At 63.7% G+C, this 15047-nt stretch overlaps 1 protein-coding gene across 2 annotated transcripts in view; it reads right to left on the bottom strand.

Moving 5' to 3' along the window:
* Window positions 1-15047, bottom strand: part of ADGRB1 (adhesion G protein-coupled receptor B1) — a 77645-nt gene that overhangs the window by 21869 nt on the left and 40729 nt on the right. For both annotated transcript variants that reach the window (XM_070382692.1, XM_070382691.1), the window contains one exon: window positions 5235-5376. In XM_070382692.1, the coding sequence (XP_070238793.1) occupies window positions 5235-5376 (142 nt within the window). The remainder of the gene's footprint in view (window positions 1-5234; window positions 5377-15047) is intronic.

Here is a 15047-nt window from a genome sequence, read left to right as displayed (position 1 = left end):
GCCCAGACGCGCCTCAGGGCCCTCTGGTCTCGGCTCGTCCCCTCCCAGGGGGCCCAGGGCAGCCCTGAGCTCCGGCCGGGCCATTCCCATGCTTCCGTGTGTAGCCCGTGTGAGCGTGACCCCAAAGCGGGAGGCCCACGGATGCTTGCTGAGGAAAGATCTTGGTTCCTCTACATCCGGAACCCAGAGACAAACTGGGGGCCCTGCAGCCCCTCCCACCCGACTCCCCTCAGAGGAAGGAGGGGTGAGTCCTGGAGCTGGGGAGGGGCCAGGGGGAGGGGCCAGAGGACAAGGGGAGTCTGGTGGCCCCTCCCGCAGAGCTGACCCCTCTGTGGCCCGGCCCAAGTCTAACCTGGGTGGCACGTTGCTGACCCTGCACATGCAGAGCGAGCCTCCAGGTCGCCTCCTGAAGACACAGCAGCCCTTCGTGCCCCAAGATGGGACTGTTCACCCTCCTCGGGAGTCCATGGTCTGGGGGCTGCTGCACAGGCACCCCAGGGCCCACCCACTGGGCGCAGCTGCTCCTACCCGCTCCATCCGCGGCCGGACAGCCCTTCCCCCCACCAGGGCTGCTGTCCACGCCCCGAGCCACTGCTGGGGGTGCCTGTCTGTCCCCCGAGCCTGCTGTCCTCACATCCGGGAGCCCCCCTCCGCCAGGCCCAGCACGGACAGGCGGTCAATGTGACTGGCTGCATGAACGGAGCCCGGGCAGGCAGGCTCCTGGAAAATTGAGAAAGTCGTTCAAGGTCAGCCAGGCCATCCGCTGTCCCCGGGGGCTGGCCCGGGTGAGGCTCTGGAACCAGCTCCTGCGTTTCCACACAGGGAGCTGGAGGGCCCTGGGGAAGGGGCACTTTGGGCTCCAGCCAGTGCCCCTGAACTCGCTGGGCAACCTTGGGGCCCTGGTCAGCCACACAAGTCACGGGTGGCCGAACAAGTGGCTCAGGTCCACTCCTAGGCCGCTCTGGCCCCAACCTCCGTGGCCATCTGCCTCCATCTGCCCCCGTCAGGCCTGGCAGCCACACGTCCGCCGGCTGCCCACCTGCCCGCCCGTGCCCTTCTCCTCCTCTCTGCCTGGCTCACCCGTCGCTTCTGACAGCCCTAACCCTGCAGGTTCTCAACAGTGTGGAGAAGGGACAGGTGACAGAGCGGTGGACAGGGGTGTCAGGGATCTCAAGGTCTTGCTGGGAGGGCTGGACCGGAGACCTCAAATGTGAGAGATGGGCCTCAGTCCACACAGAGAGCAGGCAGACGCAGGCCAGCCTCCTGCCAGAGACGGACTCCCTAGCCAAGCTGCATGCCGCCCCAGGGCCTTTGCACAGGCTGGTCCTACCCCAGTGCTCTTTCCCTGCCCTCCACATGGTCAGCTCTTCTCTCAGCTTAGCTGTCATCTCCCCAGTGGCTCAGATAGCAAAGAATCTGCCCGCAGTGCAGGAGACCTGGGTTTCATCCCTGGGTCGGGAAGATCCCCTGGAGAAGGGAATGGCAGCCCACTCCAGCAATCTTGTCTGGAGAATCCCATGGACAGAAGAGCCTGGTGGGCTACAGTCCATGGGGGTGCAAAGAGTAGGACACGACCGAGCGACTAACACTTCCCGCGCTCCTCACAGTGAGGACTGGACAATTACTCTGAACTGGTGCCTCATCTGTCCGCCCATCCTCTTGCCTTGAGCCTCTGCAGGGCCCCGGCCCCTCCCACCCCACACCCAGGCTTTTACTCCTTTGTGGTTCACACGGTTACTGTCAGTTTCTGCCACGCGTCTTCTCCCAAACCATCACACACCTTACGTGCCCTGAACTTCTGTCCTAAGGCCCTGTCCTTAACCTAGCTCCACTCCAGCACCGCACGTGGCTCACAGCCCTCACACAGACGAGCCCTGACTCCAGCACTGACTGATTCCTGCTCCTGGTCACATGCTGAGCCATGATCCTGGCCGCACAGCTCCGGGCGCATCCCAGAAGCGACGCCACCAGCCACTGTGCCCTGCAGACCGTTTAGCACATGCCAGGCTGTGTGGACCCCGCCAGTACCTCGCCAGGTTCGGTCCCCACCCAGCCTCGCCCCCTCAGATGTGACTCAGAGCAGTTACTCAACCTTCCTGTGGTCACAGCCTGGCACAGGCCACGGAGCCAGGACTTGACACTCCAGCTGCAGGTAGGGCTGGGGTTGGGGGGATGCCAGGGTCTTGTCTCCCTTTGCTTCCTTCCCCCCAGGATCTAAGCCCTCCCTGGCTCCCGGGGTGTGACTACAGCACCCCTTCTCTTCCGTCCTCTGTGTGGCCCTTGCTCTGGACTCCAGCCCCAAGACCGCTCTGCACCCTAGGAGCACAGCCTCCGCAGGCTCAGACGGACTCCACACACAGCGCACAACCTCCACTCCGTGGGTGCCGGCAGGCAGCACCCACCCCCACGGCCCAGCTCCCCGCTGCCACCACCCCCTGCCGGCTGGGTCGTTCTGCCACGCTGGTGGGACCCCTGTAGGACCCCAACCCTCTCACCTCCTTTCTCACCGCCCAGCTCCACTGACCTCAGCGTGACACTCCTTGCTAGAGCCCCTGCCCCCGTCGGGCAGGCCCTCCAGACCCAGCCCCCTCCCCTGCCTCCTGCTCATCTCTGCCTTTCTCAGCCTCTCAGGGGCCACCGTCACTCCCCCCAACCCTGGAGCCGCTGTGAACTCCCGTTCACCCCTCAGGGCTCTGCTCCGTGCCTCCTCTCTTGCCCGTGTCCCGAGCCACCCACCCCCGGGAAGGAAGGAGGCTGGTACAGAGCCTCCAGAGAGGCCCTCTCTCCACCTGAGCTGTCTCTCCAGTAGACATCGTGCCCCCTGAGGGCCCAGCCCCGGGCACACAGAGGGGTGGGCTGCCCGAAACAGCCTCCCTCTCGCTCTCAGCCCTTCCCCATCAGCACCTCTGGGGCTGCCCTCACTGGGGCCGGAGCCGGCTGGGAAAAGACAGGAGAGTGGCGAAGGTTCTGATGGCAGCTGAGCACGAGGTGGGACGCCCCTCTGAGCCACGCCCAGGCCTTCAGGGCTGCAGCACATGCCCCAGCCCACTACTCTGCCATCTGACAGAGGAGGACCATGAGGCTCACGGAGGCCCGGCAGCCTGCCCTTGGTCCATGGCCGAAGGGTGGCTCTGTGGCTGCTCAGAGCTCCCATACTCCCGGATTCGGCTGCCTCTTCTGGGACGTGGGGACAGGGTGTCCCCACGGGTGTCCCCGCCTATATGCAGACCAGGCCGCTGCAAGCCCCTCTGACTGTGGCTGCTTCCCGCCCCCCCCCGCCCGACCCCGGACCCAGGCACAGCCTAGACCCCTTCACAGACCACAGCTATGTGCTCGCCTGTGCACACTGGTGCAGGGCCCTGTCCATTCACCCTCGGGAGAGCCAGTGCCAGGCCAGATCTTCCTAGAAAGGCCCCTTGGGCCTCATGCTCATCCCCAAGCTCCACCAGCGTCAGCCACCCACCTGCCCCTCACCTAACACTCTCTGCTGGGCGGCCCCGGGCTCGGCAGGAGACCACCCTTTCAGGATGCGGGGGCCTGCCTGCTGCAGGCCTGGCCCAGGAAGGTCCCTGTCAACCGGCACAGCCCTCACAGTCACCCTGAGCAGCAGAGGCCACTTCCGTTTTCCAGGGGAGGAAACCAAGGCTCAGAGGGACCAAGGGCCAGTCTGTGGTCGCCAAATGTGAGGGACAGCCCCGTGTTTCAAGACTAGAGTAGCACTGACCTCCTGCGGGCCTCACCTCAGACTTGGAGAGGGCATCTGGGCACCGCACCCTGCTCCAGAGCCCCCCAGCACCTCCCGCCCCGCAAAGAAGAGCAGCTCCCAAGGCAGCCCTGCTCCACCTGCTCAAGCTGCAAGGGGACCCAGGGAACCCCAGCACAGTGGGCTGCTTCCCTGTGCAGAAAGTCACCTCTTCCAGGAAGCCCCCAGCAAGGCCCTGGCTGCTGTCCTCAGGGCCAAGCCCCAGAAACAGCAACACCTACAGTTACGTCACGGGGACAGCCTGAGGGGGATGGCACTCCGGGATCTGGGCCAAGAGCACAGATCCGGGTCCAGCAGCGTAGCCCCAAGATCCTGAGCAGACCTGCCCCCGCCGTGACCTCCCTGCCGGTAGATGGAGGAGTTAGAGGCAATGATCTCCAAGGTCCCACCCAGCTCCTACCCTCTAGGGGGTCCTGGCTGACATTGCCCGCCCTCCCCACGTCCCCGAGGACAAAGGAGGGGGCAGACTGCTCTCAGAGAGGCCTGGAGCCATCCTCCACATGGAAACTAGGGTTCTGTGACGGGGGAGCAGTGCCACCCCCATCTGATGAGGGCCAGCTACCCCGAACACCCCCAAATCCGTGTCCCCCTCCCTGTCTGTCCTCCACATCTGCTGCCTTGGGCACCCTCCCACGCCAGGCCTGGGGGCTCAACAAGCAAAGACCCTACCCCCTATGCAGGGGCTTAGTGGGCCCTACCCCCTATCTGGGTACCCGCTTTCCTGGGTCCAGAGACTGAAACTCGGCCCTGGGCAAGAGCGCCCCCCAGCCCCGGTTGGCTGGGCCCAGCACCCAGGGCCCCAGCCAGCGAGCTGGCCCCAGATGCCGTCGCCATAGAAACTGGCAGCCCCCACAAGGATCATGGGAACAAAAAGGAGGCCCCTGAGACGATGGGGCCTTCCGAGGGAGGGCTGCGGGCCTGGGCCAAGCCCAGCACCCTCTCCAGCCAGGACCCCTACCTGGGGACGAAGGCGCCTCCGAAGACCAGGGTCCATTTGGGGTGGGTGGGGAACCCCCCCAAGGAGGGTGGCAGCTCCTCCCCTCCTCTACAGGGCAGGCCAAGACCCTGCCATCCGCTGGGGCACGGACCCTCACCAAGTGACAGCATCGACCCGGCTGGCTCTGCCAGGCCATGCCTTCCTGCAACCCCAGCGCCTGGCGGGGGCTGCCCATCTCCTCTGAGCACCGGCTCCCTCCAGGGTCCTAGGCCCCCAAGGAGAGTGCGGAAGACTCACCCGTCAGTCCCTCCCAGGGGCCCCAGCCTGACTCAGGGCCAGTCCCCAACTCCACACCGCCACCCACTCGGCTCCCACCCGCCCTCTCCAGAGGCCCAAGCCTCTTCGGCCGGGCCACGGGGGGCATCGGTGTGCAGCCGCCCCTCCCCGCGCCGGCCCTGGCGGCGACCGTCCTCCCCGGAAGCCCCCTCCCCGCGCGCCCCCGCCCGCCCGCCAAGCGCCCGGCCGGGGTCTCACCGCGTCGGCGCTGAGCTGGGCTAAGATGGCGAAGGTGGAGAGCCGGTCACAGAGGCAGCGTGTCCGGAGGGCGTCGAGGGGCACCGTGCGGCAGCCGCGCCACGACCAGGGCCCGAGCTGCGGGGGGGCGGGGGAGGAGGGTCTGGGGGCGGGACACACGGGGGGAGGGGAGACAGGGGCGGCGTGAGCGGCGGCCGGCCGCGCCCCGGCCCCGCGTCCCCGGCCCGCGCCCGCACCTGCGCCCGCCGCCGCGCGCGCCCCGCCGGCCCCCGGAGCCCCGCGCCCCATGGCCGCCGCCGCCGCCGCCGCCGAGCCACGGGAGAGCGACTCGCGGGAGCGCGGGCCGGCGGGGCCGGCGGGGCGCCGAGCCCTGGCCCTGCGCCCAGAGAGCGCCCCGCCCCAGCGCCGGGCAGGGAGGGGCGCGTGGGCGCACGTGGAGCGGGGCGCCAGCCGGGGGCCGCGGCGGCCTGCGGTGCGCGCGCGGGCCGGGCGGGGTGAGGGGCGCCCTGCGCTGCCCGCCCCCGGGCCTCGTGTCGCGCTGGTGACCTTGGGGCCGCCCTGCCCCCACAGCCACCTCCCGGGGCCGGGCCGCGTCGGCCAGAACGTGCCCCCTGGCGTCTGACCCAAGGCCCTCCTGCTGTCTGCCGCTCGGGGTGGCGCGGGTTCCCTTGAAACGAGCACTTGCTAGGGCCTCAGTGCGCCGGACTGAGCTACTCTGCAAACCAGTCGCTGTTGATCCAAGTTCCCCATCCCCAGGCCGGCCCACTTGTCCGGCAGCATCCAGCCAGGCACGCAGGCAGAAGGTGCCCATCAAGTGTCCGTCCCAGGGCCCTGGACCTGCAGGCTAGGGGGCTCCAGGCTGCCTGAAGAGCCGAGACTGAAACGGTGGTTCAGGAGCCACAGCTGGGAGGGGACTCCTGCCCCTAGGGCCGAAAAAGCCCCTCTCCTCCTGCTCACAACTCAGACCCGGAGTCTTCCCCGGGGGAAAATTCCAGGTCTCTGTGGCCAGGGTCTACCCACGGCCAGCCCTAGATCCCTCGGCCCCAGCCCAAGCAGTTGGGAATTGCAAGGAGCCTTCAAAGGCCTCAGTCTGCCTCTCCCATCCCAGCCCTTCTGTATGGGGTGAGTGACTCCACCCTGCACTCCTCCAGGGGAGCCACGACCCACCCCTCACCCCGACACCGAGAGGGCCTCTGCTCGACACCTGGATACAAGCCACCACCCTGGGCTACCTCCTGGCTGCGTCACCTGGGAAATCAGGTACCAGCCCGAGCTTCGGTTTGTGGGGAGGGGGCAGTCCAGAGGATGACGCGGGGCACCCAGCCAGCTGCCCTTCTCCCCAACACCCACATGGACGCTCAGGAAAGCAGAGGGCTCGGCCACAGGCATCCCGGAACCCAGAGCAGCTTGTGCTGATTTTTTGAGATGTTACACAATCTCTTTTCTGAGCGTCAGGCCCCAGGGGAGGAGGGACACGCTCTGGACCTGCTGGAGGCCCTGGAATCTGCTGTTCTCTCTTCACTTCCCCCACGGGTAGGGACCTGCCCCCATTTTACAGAGGAGGAGAACTGAGGCAGCCCAAGATGACAGCTAGGCAGAGGCCAGGCCTTAGCTCCGAGGGGTGCATCAGGGCTCTGTGGCCCCAGAAGATGCCTCCCACCCACACTGTCTGTTCATCTCTGAAATGCAGGGAGGGGAAGGGACATCTCTGTCTTGGGCACTGGGGCCCGAGCCCTGGGGGCCAGAGTTTGGGGGATCCAAAGCTCTTCCATCTTAGGGGCCCTCCATAAGGAAAGCCACGGGAGGGTCCTGGGGGCTTCTGCCTCTTCGGCTCCCGACCACGCCTCTGCCTGAGCCCACCTGCCTCGGCCCACCTGAACCCCACTAGTGTCTGCTGAGCCGAGTGGAAGTCAAAACCTATTAGGCCTCACTAGAGATCCTTCTCCCCTTCCTTCTCTGGAAAAGAAGATCTCGATAGCCACAGGGCCAGAAGGAAGACCTGGGTGATGGAGGATGGGGAAAGGGAGCATGGGGTCCTGGAGAGTGGGCCTCCTGGGAGGTCCAGCCTGGTCCTCCCACCCCCTCGGTGAGGGGCATCGAGGCCTCACTCAGCTGCCCCGGGCCCATCACACCCCGTCTCCCTCATCCCCCAGCATCACACAGGACAAAGGTACAGAGTACTGAGCCCCAGCTGCCCCCGGTCCCTCTCACCCATGGGGCACCCTGTCCTCACACTTGGGGTGGCGCATGCAAGCCCCGGACCAGACGCCAAAGGGCCAAGACAGTGGAGGCCAGAAGTCCTGAGACCCCGGGGGCTCGGGAGAGGTGGCCTCCCGGGGCCGTTTCAGCCGGGAGACAGCACCTCCATCTCTCACACTTGTCCACAACGTCAGCCACGTGCCTGCTCCTAAGAGCTGGAGTCTGTGGCCAGCCGGGCCATTCCGGGTTCAAATCTCAGCTCTAATCTCCACCGCCCAGGCATGGACGCTGTCTCGGCCCTTCTCTGAGTGGAGGCGGGGACCCTGACCCCAGCTTTTCTGCCCGCTGAAGGCTGTTGGGAGGGTCAGGAGAGGACAGCACCCCAGGCCTGGGGCGAGGGGAGCTGGGCCGGCGGGGGCCAGCAGCCTGGCAGGTTCCCAGGCAGCGCTGGCGGGTCTGCTGGGCGCCAGGCTGACAGCTGCCGGCCACCTCCTGGGAGAAGGCCAGCCCCGGTTGGTGGCTGGCCCCACAGGGTTCCTGCCATGGGCACTAATTAGCTTATCAGCCTCCCAGAGGAGGGGAAGGCGAGGGGCACTGCCCGCTGCCGATGGGCTCAGCCTCAGACCATGGAGGACACGAGGAGGCATCCACCCTGGTCCAGAGAGCTGGCCACTGGGGTGGGCAGCCCGGAGGCGGGCAGCTGCTCAGCTTGCCCAGACCCCGCAGGACTGCGGGCAGGCTCCCTGGTGCCTCCCCACAGCGGGGCCCCCCGGGCTCCAGCGGGCCGGGGGGAACGTGCCTGGGCTCCTGACACACGACACAGGGATGGGGACCCGCTCCTTGCCCCTGCCCCACCTCAACATCCATAGCTTTGTGTGCATTTTGTCATGTAATCTGCAGTGATCCCCAGCTCAGCTGTGTAGATACAGAGATCGCAGCTCAGAGAAGTGGGGTGATTGCCTGAAGCCACGCAACATGACGACAGAAGGGCCCAGATTACAGTTTTCTCTGTCTGATCAGCCCATGCCCCCGACAAGGCCTACAGCATCTGAACCGCTGGGCTCTGAGAGGTCAGTCTGAAAGGGGCCCTCAAGGATGGTGTACGGCCCCTCCCCAGGCCCTTAGCTGAGCTCTCTGGTCTGGGCCAGGCACAGCGGAGGACCCGCTGGAGCAGGATGGGTGGGCAGAGGTCCCTGATGGGAGGATCCTCGCCAGCATCCCAGGCACACCCACCCTGACATGGGAAAGTGCAGGCACACTCAGCCCTCCTCCTTCAAAAAACCTCTCAGACATCCTCAGACACCGACGACCTCTGACAGAAATCCCTCCTGTTGCTGTGACACCATTACCATCTCTACAACACAGGCGGCTCATTCCCTGCACGCCCTCTCCCCGACCACTCCACGCCGGAGACCACTGGCCGCCTCTTCACTGAGCTTCAGAAACGGGAATATCTGGGTCACAGAGCCAGGCCCCCCTTCCTGGGCCCAGGCCTGGGGAATCTGGGTCGAGGACACCTGCTCCACCCCAGCCCCCAGGTCCAGAGCCAGAGAAGGAGCTGGAGCCGCGGCCCCTCCCTGCCTGAGTGGAGGCGAGGGTGCAGGGGGCGCTGGGCCCTCAGAGCAGAGCTCCCAGAGAGAGGCTGTCTCTGCCCCGTGAGACCAGGGCCTCCAGGACACGACCACGCCTGCCCCATTGGACCGCAGCCCCTAGGCCAGAGCTGTGCCCCCGCATGTGCTCTCGGAAAGGTCCAGAGCTGCCCACCCCCTGTAGGCCACCAGTTCCTCACTGCGGGCTCCTCCCACCCTGCTCCTGCCAGACCCCGTGTCACCAAACCCAAAGGACAAGCCCATTTACTTCAGACAGAGCCAGCAACCTCTAAACACAGCCTCCGCCGTGCGTCCTGACCCTGCGCTGAGACCTGAGTTTCCCCTAGCTACCCCAGCCCCCGGCGCCTTGGGGTCAGTCCTGAATATACCCTGCCTCTTCCCCCCACCCCCGTGCCAGCCTCACCCGCCAATCTCGCTCCCTGGGCAGCTGGCCTCCCGTTCCCGCCTCCCCACCCACTCCCACCCACCCCAAGTGGTCCTTGAGAATGTGTCCCCCAGTGGCTATCTGCGGCCTGCATGCCCGTCAGCTGGGCCTGGCCTGGCCAGCTCATCCCCCACACCCATAGCCACGGGCTGTGCCCCGGCTCTCACAGCAAGGCCATCCTGACCCGCGACCTCTGCCTGCAGCTGGAGGGTCCTCCTGCCCTGTGATGGCCTGATGCTCACGCTTGCGTCCTGCTCTGAGAGGGCGAGAGGGGGGCCCGGCTGGTGCTCCCCACTGCCCACACCCTGCTGGGAACGGAGCACCCGGCCTGGACTTGCTGTGGGTGGGCAAGCGAGGCCCTGCTGCCTGGCGGTGACCCCCAGGCCCCCGCCCCTGAGGCTTACACCTGCAGACCTGGGGGTGTCTGGCCTGCCTTGCAGATGCGAGAGTCACTGCTGCTCCCCACCCTGCGGCCACCGCCTGGCGGGACCCCCCTCACCACCAGCTTCCACCCTGCCCTCCACCGCCTGTCTCCCGCCATCATTTGAAATGTGCCAGGACACGCTGTCCTCTGCTCAAGACCTCCCGCAGCTCCCTCCTCACTCAGGGGCCCACAGCCCCGGGGACTGCCCCCCTCCCCAGCACTCCCCTCCAGCCACACTCAGACGGTGAACCGCAGCGCCCTGCAACCCCGCCTGGCACAGCCACCTCACTCAGCACCTGGGCAGGAGCCGCACCTTATCCTGGTGCCCAGGTCGGGTGGCTCAGAGAAGGCAGCCTGGGGAGTTGGCTGGGCCCCACCAGCTCAGGAAGCCCGCCAGGGACCTCCCCGGGGCCCAGGGTAGATGAGAGGAGGCTCAGCCTGTGGGAACTCCCAGCCGGCTCCCTGCGGGGAGGGGGGGAGCACCGGGGGCCAAGGTCTGCTCCCCTCCTGGGCAAATTCCCTCCAGGCCACTCAGAGCTGCGGCCCCCTCTGTGAAGTGGCACCAGCCCCCCGGTGATGTCCAGGGACCACAGGCACACCGTGCCCAGCCTGGGCCCCGCATGCTTATGGCACATCAGGGACGGCCATGGAGAGCCTGGCCTGCCCACGGAGCCAGGGCCTTCACTGTGCTCAGGATGCCTCCCACCGGCCCGCAGAGCAGGCGCTATTATGGGACTGTGCCTCGGGGTCCCCTGGGGTTTGATGGGCTAATTCACACTGGAGTGTGAGTGACTCATAGGTGTCCTCCCACACAGCAGAAAGAAGCCAGAGTGGGCACAGATCACCCCGGTGAGGGAACAGGGAGTGGGCACGGTGTCTCTGCAGGCAGGGGCTCCCTCAGCCTGGCCTTTGTGCTCCCCAGACCACCCATTCCAGGCGCAACCCCCGCGGGATTGTGTATGGGACACATCCAGAGTGCCTACCTCCCACCTCCCGCTATTGACTGTTGACCCCTATTGACCACTGATCCACAGATCAAGGCTTCTGCTGAGCCGCCTCGTCCAGGGAGCCTGCTGGGATACGCAGTGAGTTCCTAAGCGTTGCACCTGGCTCCTGCACCAGGTGCTACCCTGCTGCTGCCCTGTTACTGCTTTTCTGGGTCCTACCTCAGCCAGCGGCTGGAGCTCATAGTGACCGCCAGGCCCTCCCCACCCCCAGCCTGGCAGCCCCGCTTGCAAGTGCCAGCCCAGAGGAGCCACCGGCGACTCAACATAGGCGCCCCTCCTGCCCCCAGGTCTGGTCCTGGCCAGTCCCTCTGACCACACACTCGTCTGTCCCCTGGCTGACTCAGCCTCATCTTTCGGGGCTCCCCCGAGGCACTGCCGTCTCCAGGAGGCCTCCTCAAGCTCAAGTTCCGTGCCCAGCCCCCGTCTCCCCGTTTGGCTGCTGAGAACCCACAGGGCAGTTCCATCCCCTCTTGGTTCAGGGTCTGGGGACCCCGGGATGGATCCGTGTCAGGGCAGAGCGTACCCGTCCAGCCTGCACCCCTGCTCACGGGCTGCTCTCGCAGCACTGACAGCGTCTCGGGCTCACTCAGCATTCATCAGGCAGCGACCGGGGCCTCCAGGGCATCTTACATTCCCCACAAAGCTGCGATGACCGTCTCCTGGCTCTCAGCTGGCGCCGCTCCCTCTGAGTCGGGGCCCCAGGCCGCAGGCCTGCCCTAGGCTGGGAAACTGGCCGTTATCAGGACCTGGTGGTTCTTCACTGACTGACCCACCCTCCTGGGCAAGGCCACCAGGGCCCCAGGTGAGTCTGGGGCCCGGAACTCCCCAGCCCTGCCAGGAAGTCCTCTGGCCTGGGAAGGCTGGGGTCCTGCCAGCCTCAGCCCACCTGCTGACCCTTGCCAGCTCAGCGTCCATGAAGCCTACCTGAGCCTCTGCCGCCCACTCAGACCTCCGCCTGCTGCACCGCAGGCCTAGCTCTGTCCAGCCTGTCAGCTCCCCTCGCCAGCCAAGGGGCCGTGCCTTCACGCCTCACTCTCACGCTCCAGGCTGGCTGGTCACTCACTTTCAGGACGGGAGTCCCTCGCCGGCCTGCTCAGGCCCTGTGCTGGGCATGGGCACCTCCACGGCCACTTCCTCAGCTCCAGGAGATACCAGAGCTCACAGCCTCAGCCAGCCCAGCTCCTCCAGGACACCCTCTCCTCGGCCCGTGCACCCAGGCCTTTCATCTCCCCGGGCTGGTGTCTGACCCTGTGTGCTGCAGTCGGCCTCAAAAACTGTGCCATGGGCAAGTCCTAGTTCCTGGGAGGGGCTTCAGATCTCCCAAAGAGCTGAGACCACCACCACCACCATAACCGTCACCACGACCTCCACCCCCATGGCTCCCACTGAAGCCGCCACCACCAGCAGTAACGTCACCACCATCATCATCGGCAACAGTCGTTACCTCCGCCACTGTCACCACCACCACCACCATCAACACCAGCGTGCCATTGTTAACAGCGCCACCAGCACCAGGAATGGCACGAGCATATCACCGTACCACATCACTGGAGCATCTTCACCACAACATCATCGCCATCTGTTGTTCAGTCGCTCAGTCGTGTCCGACTCTTTGAGACCCCATGGACTGCAGCACTCCAGGCTTCTCTGACCTTCACTACGTCCTGGAGCTTGCTCAAACTCATGTCCATTGAGTCAGTGGTGCCATCCAACCACCTCATCCTCTGCCGTTCCCTTCTCCTCCCGCCTTCGATCTTTCTCAGCATCAGGGTCTTTTCCAGTGAGTCAGCTCTTCAAATTAATGTTCAGGACTGATTTCCTTTAGGAATGACTGGTTTGATCTCCTTGCAGTCCAAGGGACTCTCAAGAGTCTTCTCCAGCACCACAGTTTGAAAGCGTCAGTTCCTTGGCACTCAGCCTTTTTCATGGTCCAACTCTCACACCCATACGTGACTACTGGGAAACCATGGCTTTGGCTGTGGACGTTTGTCGGCAAAATGATGTCTCTGCTTTTTGTGCTGTCTAGGTTTGTCATAGCTTTCCTTCCAAGGAACAAGTGTCTTTTAATTTCGTGGCTGCAATCACCGTCCGCACTGATTTTGGAGCCCAAGAAAATGAAATCTGACACTGTTTCCCCATCTGTGTGTCATGAAGTGACAGGACCAGATGCCATGATCTTAGTTTTTTGAATGTTGAGTTTAAAACCACCTTTTTCACTGTCCTCTTTCATCTTCATCAAGAGACTCTTGAGTTCCTCTTCACTTGCTACCATTAGAGTGGTATCATTTGCATATCTGAGGTTGTTGCTATACCTCCCAGCAGTCTTGATTCCAGCTTGTGATTCATCCAGCCTGGCATTTCTCATGATGTTTCCTGCATGTAAGTTAAATAATCAGAGTGACAGTATACAGTCTTGACATACTCCTTTCCCAATTTTGAACCAGCCCATGTTGCATGTCCAGTTCTAACTGTTGCTTCTTGACCTGCATACAGGTTTCTCAGGAGGCAGGTAAGGTGGTCTGTATTCCCATCTCTTTAAGAACTTTCCATAGTTTGTTGTGATCTACCCAGTCAAAGGCTTTAGTGTAGTTAACGAAGCAGAAGTAGATTTTTTTTTTTGAATTCCCTTGCTTTTTCTATGATTCAGTGTATGTTGGCAATTTGATCTCTGGTTCCTCTGCCTTTTTAAATTCGGCTTATATATCTGGAAGTTCTCGGTCCATGTACTATTGACACCTAACTTGAAGGATTTTGAGCATGATCTTGCTGACATGTGAAATGAGTGCAGTTGTATAGGGTAGTTTGAGCATTCTTTGGCATTGCCTTTATTAGGGATTGGAATGAAAACTGACCTTTTCCAGTCGTGTGGCCACTGCTGAGTTTTCCAAATTTGCTGGCATATTGGGTGCAGCACTTTCACAGCATCATCTTTTAAGATTTGAAATAGCTCGGCAGGAATTCCATCACCTCCACTAGCTTTGTTTGTACGATGCTTCCTACGGCCCACTTGACTTTGCACTCCAGATGTCTGGCTCTAGGTGAGTGACTACACCATCGCGGTTATCTGGGTCATTACAAGCATCACCGTTGCCACCACCAATACCGTCCTCAACACACCTGCCATTTCCACTGCATCAGCACAGCAGCAGCGCCGTCAGCACCAACACCACCGTGCGAGCCAGCAGCGTCCTCGTGACCACCACCTTCACCGTCACCCCCACTGCCGACAGCGTCACCCTTACCACCACTAGCAGCGGCCCTCGCTGCCGCGTGGTCATCACCACTGCCCATCACGCCATCAGCAGCAACAGCGCCGTCGAACCGACATCACCACCACCGCCACCACCACCGACGACACATCGTTGCCAAAGCTGTCACTCTTACCACAGCCACCTGATCACCGAGCTCACCGGCGTCACCTCCGCTGTCAGCAGTGCCCCCGTGACTGCCATCGCTGCTGAGCCAGCACTGTGTCTGTGGACTGACACTAGCTGGGAACCCCCATCACCAACACTCAACCTGCCACGTCCAGGGCCCTGTGTAGGCAGAAACCGTCTTGCAGGAGGCCTCACCACCCACCATGCCCGTCAATCACGATGGGCTGAACCCAGGCAACCTCACCATCAGCATCATCTGATCCTCCACACCACTGACCACACCCCACCCTCCAAGGTGAACCTCAAGGTCATTCCATCAGGGTCATTTCCAGGCCAGGAAAGGATAATGGTTACCGTGGTCACTCCACCCCTCCTGCTAACGTGGAAGCTTTCCTGTCTCCTGCACCTCTTGCCATCTGCATCCTGAGTTGGTTCTCTGCAGAGAAGAGGACCTCAGACCCTCTCAATACCACCAGCAAGCCACCAGGCAGCCTGGAGAGCTGGGGTTTTGATTAAGACTTTTCTGCCTCAGAAAACTAGCAACTGCACACCCCAAGCATGGAGAAGCAAGTGGCGCAAGGGAGGAGGGTCACCTCACACCCTCCAGGCCCATCCCAGTACACGGACCCCCAGTCCCCCAGCCCCTAGTAGCTGTCTCTGTTGCTCCAGGCAGCCCCTCTTGGAGCCCCCAGATCTCAGTGGAGGAGGGAGGTGAGCGCCCTCCCCACTTGCGGGCACTGCCCCATGTGCTCAGGGCCCAGCACTGACCTCC

Source organism: Bos mutus, chromosome 14, assembly GCF_027580195.1.
Source record: "Bos mutus isolate GX-2022 chromosome 14, NWIPB_WYAK_1.1, whole genome shotgun sequence".
In the NCBI taxonomy this organism is placed as follows: Eukaryota; Metazoa; Chordata; class Mammalia; order Artiodactyla; family Bovidae; genus Bos; species Bos mutus.
The sequence above is the reverse complement of the archived record's forward strand: the minus strand, read 5'-3'. Positions and strand labels throughout refer to the sequence as shown.